Source organism: Podospora pseudopauciseta, assembly GCF_035222475.1.
Source record: "Podospora pseudopauciseta strain CBS 411.78 chromosome 2 map unlocalized CBS411.78m_2, whole genome shotgun sequence".
NCBI lineage: Eukaryota > Fungi > Ascomycota > Sordariomycetes > Sordariales > Podosporaceae > Podospora > Podospora pseudopauciseta.
Genome location: NW_026946663.1, coordinates 4,403,007 through 4,412,111, shown reverse-complemented (window position 1 = coordinate 4,412,111; position 9,105 = coordinate 4,403,007). Strand labels below are relative to the sequence as shown.

The window sequence follows — 9,105 nt, the reverse complement described above, 5'->3', positions numbered from 1 at the left end:
AAATGGCTGTACTAACTCGTGACTTTTGTGGGATATGTTGACGATTTGCTGTATATTGAAAACCCAGCGTGTGGTCACCAAAACTTGGTTGAGCACGCTCTTGTCACTCAGGCAGTAGGCATGACAGCCTGGTGTTGTGTCATTTTCAAAACTCATTCATTATGGCGAGGGACTACTTCGCATGATAAGCGGCTAAGTCTACAGAGCAAGCCGACATTGGGCCTCGAACCTCCCCGGTCGTCTCCTCGAAGGAGGAAATGCTCCAGATATGAGAATGGGTCAATAAGGATCTAGAAATCTCTTGGTCGCCAAGAATCCTACGTTTATCAGCTTTCAGTTACAATAAGTAAAGCAAACTCCAGCCATGCTTTTCACCCATAACCTTACGGAGCTTCGCTCCAATCAGCTGTATGCTGGATGAGGGCCATCGCGTAACAAAAAGCAATTGCAGAAACCAGATGCAAAGACCAATACGAACGGACGTGGTAAGCCCCAGCCATACACGAATACTCATACAGGCAATACAGGAGCAACAAATGTGATATCATGATCACCGTGGGGATGATGGACGGAGACGGCCTGATTCCCATCACTGTGAGCTTTTGCTCTCAGAGTGTCGTTCAGGAAGACAAATGTCAACCGTTGTGCCAGACCCAAACCTCTCAGCTCCAGATCCTATCCAGAATAAGACAGTATCATGAGATTCCGATCCAGGCACTGGATAGATCAGGATCGCAAACCGCCGACTTGCTTTGCCCGCTCCAACTTTCCCATAACCAAACTCCCATGTCGGAGCAAACCGCGTTGTGAATTCCAGGTTCAATTCTCCCATCCCTTGATAACCCGATCTGATCTGAGAGATTGGCCCAGATCAAACCGTCACGTTGTTCAATTCACCTCGGATTAACGTTTGTGTAGTCATCAACAGCGAAACTGGTCGCATTGGGGATTTCTGGGGAAAATCTAGAATCCCCAAAATCAGATGTCAGATGCCAACCAAGCCCAAACTTGGGATGGCATCTCCACTTTACCTCCCCAACCCCAGCTCCGCCCAATCACAAACTTCCCATTCATCCCCATTCAGCCCAGCTTGCCAATGCCCACCCCCGGCCACCTCCGACAATCACACCACGGGCGGCGCCAAGCTCACCAACGTCGTCAACGGCGAGGGGCCCATGGCACGATTTCCACACCCAGCTGGCCAGATGGTGAGGCGAAACGAGACCGCGGTGGCCCGAGCTGTTACCCAACTTTGCTGACGGCCGTAGGTTCTGATCTGGTGCTTCTGGGTGAGGGTGGTGCGATTTTGTGTGTGGGAGCGCCTGATTTTGTGTTGGCGACGGCGTAAACGACGAAGAGCTGGAGGTTTATTCCAGGCTTTCGGTACACGAGCTTGGATACCAGCCAGCCGGATGGATCGATTCGGGAGATGATGTTGGTCAAGGTGGTTCATTCTGGGCTTTGATGGAATGACTTTTGTTGCTGGAAATAGTAATATATAACTCTTGACCATCATCCTGTTTGTATCTTTCCCTTTTTGTATCACCATCATCATCAACAGCTTCATCAACACAGCTCCTCGATCTTTCAGATCACCACCACCAACAAACAAACAACCTCCTCTCTCTCTGTGTACTTTTAATACCAACATCTCAACTTAACCTCTACTCATCACCACTTCCAAAAAAAAAACTTCAAAAATGTCTCCCATCCTTGCCCGCCTCGCCGCCCGCAACGTCGCCTTCCGCGGTGTTCAGCAGCAACAGAGAACCTTCTCCGTCTACAAGTCCCTCCGGCAGTTCGCCCGCTCCTTCGAGCACGCCCCCTTTGAGCGTCTGCCCGTCTCGACCAACTCTGCCGCCGCCGACTGGGGGAGACAGATCAAGAGGGTTGGAAAGCAGGGTGCTGTGTATGTTTTTTTTTCTCTCCGCCCATTCAAATCAACAGAAGAGATGGCTAACATTTGACGGCGATGATACAGTTACTTCCCTGCCATTGGCATGATCCTCGGGTGGCCATACCTTGCTGCTTCGGGTCTTGATGGTCGTGTTTAAAACATACCTACCTACAACTCCCTATCAAGAGGCACTCTCTTCGATGAAACACACACACACATCCACCACGACACACATGAATATTTGCTTTGTTTGGGTATAACGGCGTTTTGGGATACCAATTGGGTTGGTTGGGGTTTTGCATAATGGATGGGCTGGGAGGTTGGCTCAGTCGAAAGTATATTATTGTACAACAGAACAGACAGGATTTAGAGCGTTATACCTACACTCTTAGATTGGTGGCTGGTCTGGGGAGTATATACAAACACAATCAAAATGCAATGAAACCTCCAGTATGCAGATTTCAGAAAACGTGTTTCCTAGATTAACCCGGTGTCAGAACCCAGCAATCTCAGGCACTCTGACCATCCTTCCGCAACATCTCCTTAACATCCTCGTCAATGCCATCGTTTCCAAGATCCGGGAAGTCATCCGACGGCGCTACCTTGCGCTTCTTATTGGACCCGTTGATAGGCACAGCTTGGTAGTTTGCAGCAACGCTAGACAGCATCTCAATCCCCGGGGCAACTACTGGGAATGTGGGGGTCTGCTGAGGCACACCATTGTTGCCATTCTGCTCGGTTTTGATAGGGTCGCTCTGAACGTGCTCATCGTCGGCATCGCTTTGGGGAGGTGGCGTCAGTGCCTCAAACTGAGGAGGCTCGGGCTCGGTAGAGGTTCTATCCTCCTGTTTGGTGACCTGGCCGCCAAGGATGGTTGCCTCGACCTGGTTCTTCTTGTGCTCAATCTCAGTCCTGCGGCCGCTGAGCAGCTTCATCTGAGCCTCCTCCTGCTGGAGAGCGTTCTGGTTCTCGGCCAAAAGCTTCTCTAGGCTTCTGATCATCTCCTTTCGGGTGCGCAGGCTCTCCGCGACAGCACCCTCGGCGTTGGCCAGGTTCTTGAGCAACCCATTCAGACGAGCCGCCTGAAGAGGCAGTGCCGTCGCCTGTGCGGTGGCTGGGTCGGAAACCTTCTCGTACTCTGTCTGGGCGTTGCTGAGAGCGGCTTTCATGGGAGTGGCACTTCTAGTGACGGCCTGGTGTTGAGCAACCAACGGCATGAGCTCAGAGGGAACAGGTGGGCCTGACGAGTGGAAACCAGAGCCGCCAAAGGTACCGCCATTGTTAGTAGGGCGTGATTTGTCAAGTTCTAGAACACCAATGCGTTAGGAAGGAGCCAGGGAATCGCAGATTTGCCGTATCACGTTACTAACCTCCCATGCGCTCATACAAGCCCTGGATAGTCTCTCTGTCAAAGACGCTGCGATCCCTCCAGACATCCACAACTCTGCGAAGCTTATTCTGAACCTCGGAATTGGCACCCTTATATGCCGACGCCGTGGCCTCGGCGATGATAGGGGCAAAGGCAATGATGAAATCCTCCTTGTGGCGAGCCTTACTCTGCTGAGTCACCTCTATATTAACAGTCAGCAAGGTGAAAACAAAGCCAGCGACTTAGTCGAGGACAGCACTCACCATTGGCGAGATAAATCATGTTGAGTCTCTTGGGCGGTGGTAGGTCCTTCAGTTTACCAAGCCACAGGTTGACTGTCTGGGCTGCATGGCGTCTACAGACGCAGTTAGCATCTACAAAAAGCAGAGAAAAAGTCTCATCGAGACTCTGGCTTAAATTGAGGTCGAAACGTACCTGTGGAACATGATCCACTGAGCTGTCGTTGCGATGCTCTCGTGCGTCTCGTTTAGAGCCGAGAGCTTCGACAACACGGCATCATCGGTGTATGCCATTGTTGAATATACAGACTGAGAAAACAGATAAAATGTGTGGATGTGTTGCTATGGCCTGCGGGGGTTGGGTGAACACAAGATGGCCGAAACTGAAGCAGACGGGCAATAAATCTGATGATAATGGGGGTGGTTGTGAATGGGTCCCCAATCAGAAGCTTGCTCTCAAATCACGGTTCAGATGGCCGAACTTTGAGAAAGCGGACGTCGCGGCTTGCTTTGGCCTGCAAGAGCTCTGCCACGAGTAATCGCACTATCAGGAGCTACACTTCCTACCAAACGTCCAGGCGTAGTGGCCAGGCAGAGAAGAAGGATGGGACAGAGTGAATGCGCAGTTTGTTTTTTGTTTGTTTGCTGCAGAGATGAAATGGGAAAAGTAGATGGGGATGTGGAAGCTTTAAATGGATCTGGGAAGTTGTTGCCCAGCTCCAAATGCATCAAAGACTGTTTTGGTACCTGATTATTGCATAGTCGTGGCAGTGTGCCCGATTGAGGCATATGCTGGAGCCCCCCCCCCCTTGTTAGCCAATCACTCCTGCAAGCTCCAGGTGTCAGCCAGCCAGAGCCCCCGGAGCCCAGCGCAAGCGCAGCAACCTGGCGCGATCAAAGGCACCTCTTTCTGGATTTATTCGAACAAACACCACCACCGATCCTCCAAACCTGCCATTCTGTCATATTCCTCAAATAACCCCGCTTGAACTTCGGCTCCACCAGACACAATCACCATGGCTGACAGATTCCCATCGTTGGAGGACTTCGACTCCGGCGGTAAGTCGACTGCAGCCCCCTATATACCCTGTACCTTGATGGAAACAGGTCGCTTCTAACACTTTCGCATGCAGCCCAGACCGGCGTCCAGGATGCCTCCGAGGTTCCCACAACCAGCAACTTCCTAGAGCGCGAGAAGGCCATTCTCGGTGACGACGCCAACCAGTTCGCGACAGTCGAGGATGCCGGCTTCGACGAGGATGACGACGACCTGCTAGGAGGCGGCATCTCTGCCACCGGCAATAACAGTGCTGCGTTTGATAGCCAATTCCCTGACATCACCAGCCCAAATGAGGTAGGAAGAACACCCAACATTACATGCCGCTGTGTCTGTGTAGAAAGAGTTTCAACGTTAACGAGTTATCAGGGCCTCACACCCCCCGCCGGAACCACCACCATCACCGGTCCCTCCGTCAGCTACAACTCCGGCTACAACGCTTACGCCCAAGAGGAGGAGGAGGAGCCCCAAGTGATTAAGGAGTGGAGGGAGAAGCGGGACGCCGGCAACGCCAAGCGGGCAGAGCAGTTCGCCCAGCAGCGCGCCGAGACGGTCAAGGAGGCCCAGCAGAACATCGATGACTTCTACGAGAACTACAACAACAAGAAGGAGAAGACCATTGCCCAGTCAAGGAAGGAGGCTGAGCAGTTCCTGGCCAGCCGTGAGGACACCACATCGGGCGGCACCAGCTGGGAGCGCATCGCCAAGATCGTCGATGTGAGCGGCAAGGGTGCGAAGGGTGGTGCTTCGGGCTCTGGCAAGGAACGATTCAGGGAGTTGCTGGTCAGCTTGCGCAAGGACGAGAAGGCCCCCGGTGCTGAGGGTTATTAAGCCTGTTGAGAGTTGGAGGTTGGAAGCTGAAAAGGGTGGTGACGATACCCATCATAAATTACGAGGAGCCATGGCCTATTCGCATTAATGTACTTTTAGATGGGGCTTTATTTATTTGCTGCACAGGACTTCTCGGGTTTTAAGGATGAAGGCGTCAAAAGATCAATGGGAGCACAGCCTTTTTTTTTTTGCCAAAGGAACATATAGCATACAAAAAGTGACTTGAATACAACTGCTAGAGTGGAAGAAGACCAGCCAGAATTCATCAAACATATCAGCCTCGGCAATTGGCGGACATACCGAATAAGCTCAGTTATCCCGCGCCATCATAGGACACACCACATGGAAGAAACACATTGGTGAATAATGGCAACCTCCGTTCTATTGCTGTTTCTCAGCAACCTCTTGCTACACACGTACAAGTTTCCAGCGGTGGTCCAAGGTTCGATCCCCGCCTTGTTCTATCTCCCTTCACTTCCCACGGCTAAACTGCATCATCTGATATGCGGTAGACTTAGTTCTTGCCGAACCAGGTCTTGTAACCGCAAACCTGACGGCCCATGGCGTACATGGAGGCTGTTTTGATTCTGTCAGCCAAACTAACTGTCTTTGCTGGTACTCTCAAGGAGTGATACATACCACCGAAGGTACCCCACATGAGGGCGTAGTAAGGGGTGAGCATGAGGCCGGAGCGGGGGCTCTGTTTGAGGGAATCGTAGGTTAGTACGTCATGTTTGATACCTCCTCGTGTTGCCATGTCCATATTCTCCTTTGGAATGACCGCCAGGTCTTTCCAGCGGACAGACCCCCCTCCACCTCTGTTTTCCTTGCGACTGGAGAAGGGGAACACTCACGATTCTCCAGATACGAGTGTGAGCCCGGTAGGCAGCCTGGTAAACCCGCTGCTGGTGGGGGACCTTGTTGGGAGCGTCGACGAGACTACAGACAACCCATTAGCCTTTTCTGTTCCTTCTCTCCATATCCCCTCCCTCTGTTCTTCCCCCTCAACCCCACTACTCTATTCCCCGTCGTTGTTCACGTCGTGATTGTTGTGGTGTCGCTTTCAACCCCTCTCAACCGCAATCGTATGACCCTCCAATGTCGTTGGTATTTTCCCCCATGCGCGAGAATTGCAAGCTTCCTCCGCTCCCCTCCGCTCCCCTCCAAACTCCTATCCCTTAAGCCGAGGAATTGCTTACCCCATTGTGAGAAAAGTGAGCGGAGATTTAATAAAGTGCGGTTGGTGTTTTTTTGCGGTTCGGCGTCGGCGACAACAAACAAAGCTGGTGTTCAATTGATTCGGGTGGTCAGCAAGAGGTTCGAAAGCTTGGGGCAGCGGAATGACGGAGCAAAGCGGGCTGCAACCGGGGAAGGTGTGGTCTGTGCTCCGGGTTTACTAAGCAGATTGTTCGGCTGCGAGCCCCTTTTGGAGCCCTGGCTGGAGAAAACGACGGAGTCTCCTGTTTAAAACGGCCGTAGCCGCATTTGGCACCAACGTTGAAAATCATACAAAAACACCAGTGGCAGGCCGCCTGCACAACCACACACGTTTGCAAGGCCTCTTTAGCTCCAATCTGCACCTGGTTTGGCACGTTTTGGTGGACTTTTGACCTGGAATTCAATGCCACAGATGTTTTGATATGCATCGTGGCCATCGAAGGTGTTGAATAATGGCTCGCGTTGGTGCGGTTGCAACTTAGATGGCGCCCAGTTAAAACACCACTCACCACCGCCACCCAGTTGACCAGCCGATTGAACCACCGGCCAATCTAACCAACTAAGGCCACACCGGTCTTACAATTCAATTGCGGGCCGAAGCCAGTGAGGTGCTCGCTGGTGTGGTGGGAGGCCGCTGAAATATTTGTCGGATGGGCCTGCACGAAAACACCCTGTTTTTTGGTGCGTTTTCACCATTTGATGTTGAGTCAATCTTGGCTCTATATGGCTAGCGTCGTTTTCAACAGGAGACTACGTCGTTTTCTCCATCCAGGCTCCTCCTTTTGCTTGTGAAGCTTCAACCCTGTCGGGTCCACTTTTTAAGAAGGAGAAAGGCAGTGGCATATAGGTATTAAATATCATACATATCTCAATTAGGTGGTACAAAAGCATTTGCGCTCTTTGCTACAGTCTGGGAGCATTCTTCTAGTCCTTGGAAGCCTCCCTTCTTCACCAGTCAAACAAACCCTCCAAATATGCGCCGTTCCAAGTGTGTATTGGGATCCCTCTAATCGTCCTCGCTTGGTGGGGGGCTGGGTGGTGAGCCCCGTGGTTCTTGGGCTTGATGACTAGCAATATGATTACCGCGGCGATTAGAAGCAACAGAAGTAATATGATCTTCCGCTTGATCGTCTTCTTCTGATATCCTTCTGCAACTTTGAGCTCCTTGGCAGCTTCTTTCACGTCGCTCGACATGGACTCGACATTGTAGTCTATCCTGTCCAGCATGGTGCCCTGGTCAATGACCATCGTTTGTAAATCGCGGAACAAATTCGCCAAGTCGATGATGCCCTGTGCGATCTCCTCAATCTCTCGCTCGCGTTGCGCAATGGCAGCGTCGTTTGAGTGGAGAAGTTTCTGGTGTGTAGCTGCCTGCAGTGTAGCTTGCGAATAAGTTCTATCCGCATCAGATTCCATAAGAGATGGTTCACCCCCACTTAATGATGTCGACGTTTGGTCCATCGGGCTTATCAGTCCAGACATGCCCTTGAGTTCTGCAAAGAAAGTCAGCATCCGCTATAGCTCCATACTTGACAATTTGGGTGCATTCTTACTCTTCAGATAATTGCTCTGTTTCTTCCTAAACAACGAACTCGCTTCCTGCACCCTGGTGGCCAAGTTCACCTGGATATTCTTGGCCATAGTCTCGTCGGCCTTGCTCATCTGGCCCGTCTGTTTGCCCTCGCGAACCATCTGCTCTATCCGTTGTATGCATCCGTGGCATTCGTGAAATCCCTTCGTGATGGCCTGCGTCAACTTCTCAATCTCTCTTTCCTCGGCCTTTTTGGTGTCCTCGTCGTTGAACCCCGGCAGCACATGTTTCTGATGCAGCCGTTCCAGCTTCTGGCTCTTTTGCGCAATATCAGCCAAGATCTCGCTGACTTCGTCTGACACGTCGGCCCATCGTGGGGGAAGCAAGTCCATTTCGATCACGGCATCGCCATCGTCCACATCGTACGCTCCGGCAGATAACAACCCCCTGCGGTCCTCGTCTGCCGAGAAGAGCACTCCTGTGCTTGCGCCGCTGCTTCCGCCGAAGCGCTCGCCGACGGTGGATGGCCCATATCGATTTCGTTGTGCCGGGTGGTGGGCGTAGGACTGCCGGTACGAAATGTAGCTGGATCAAACACGTTAGCTCACGTCTTTGCAAACAGAACGAACTGGCAAGCTGCCACCTACAGATTTGTGCGGTCTCGCCACATGGCGGACGCAGGAAGGGTAGAAGTGGTCCCTTCAATTCGCTATGGGAAGTTGTAAAGGAGTGAGGGGCCGTCTTGTGGTGTATGTTGCCGCAAATGTGGATGTTGCGACATCACATCGTAAATCACCGTCGTAATGCGCTCCGGCTACTCGCTCGCTCTCTGGATGATGACGCCAACTGGAAGCAGACACAATTGCCAATTGCAGGAGGCGCAGTGAGAGGTCCGGCTGGGACCCCTTGGCTGGCGCGCTGGAGAGCTGGAACAGCCTTGGGAAGGGCGGCCGTCAGCTGCCA

The 9,105-nt window shown here is 52.1% G+C and overlaps 4 protein-coding genes across 4 annotated transcripts; 2 read left to right on the top strand and 2 right to left on the bottom strand.

The window, feature by feature from the left end:
* Positions 1 to 1,700: 1,700 nt before the first annotated feature.
* Positions 1,701 to 2,356, top strand: QC763_212340 (uncharacterized protein; the record flags this gene model as incomplete). Its single annotated transcript, XM_062910275.1, has 2 exons — positions 1,701 to 1,909; positions 1,982 to 2,356. The coding sequence occupies 2 exons, from the start codon at positions 1,701 to 1,703 to the stop codon at positions 2,052 to 2,054; spliced, it is 282 nt and encodes a 93-aa protein (XP_062769175.1). The 3' UTR covers positions 2,055 to 2,356.
* Positions 2,159 to 4,214, bottom strand: QC763_212330 (uncharacterized protein). Its single transcript, XM_062910274.1, has 4 exons — positions 3,702 to 4,214; positions 3,530 to 3,621; positions 3,268 to 3,468; positions 2,159 to 3,203 (listed from the first exon to the last, which is right to left on the bottom strand). Exons 1-4 carry the CDS (start codon positions 3,797 to 3,799, stop codon positions 2,407 to 2,409), a joined length of 1,188 nt encoding a protein of 395 aa, XP_062769174.1. The 5' UTR covers positions 3,800 to 4,214; the 3' UTR covers positions 2,159 to 2,406.
* A 136-nt stretch (positions 4,215 to 4,350) lies between these two features.
* Positions 4,351 to 5,628, top strand: clc1 (Clathrin light chain). Its single transcript, XM_062910273.1, has 3 exons — positions 4,351 to 4,564; positions 4,639 to 4,859; positions 4,932 to 5,628. The coding sequence occupies exons 1-3, from the start codon at positions 4,522 to 4,524 to the stop codon at positions 5,391 to 5,393; spliced, it is 726 nt and encodes a 241-aa protein (XP_062769173.1). The 5' UTR covers positions 4,351 to 4,521; the 3' UTR covers positions 5,394 to 5,628.
* Positions 5,629 to 5,769: 141 nt separating this feature from the next.
* On the bottom strand, positions 5,770 to 9,084 carry tlg2 (t-SNARE affecting a late Golgi compartment protein 2). The gene is made up of 6 exons (XM_062905659.1): positions 8,790 to 9,084; positions 8,165 to 8,727; positions 7,564 to 8,104; positions 6,248 to 6,332; positions 6,033 to 6,093; positions 5,770 to 5,969 (listed from the first exon to the last, which is right to left on the bottom strand). Exons 1-6 carry the CDS (start codon positions 8,810 to 8,812, stop codon positions 5,908 to 5,910), a joined length of 1,335 nt encoding a protein of 444 aa, XP_062769172.1. The 5' UTR covers positions 8,813 to 9,084; the 3' UTR covers positions 5,770 to 5,907.
* Between the last annotated feature and the right edge of the window lie 21 nt (positions 9,085 to 9,105).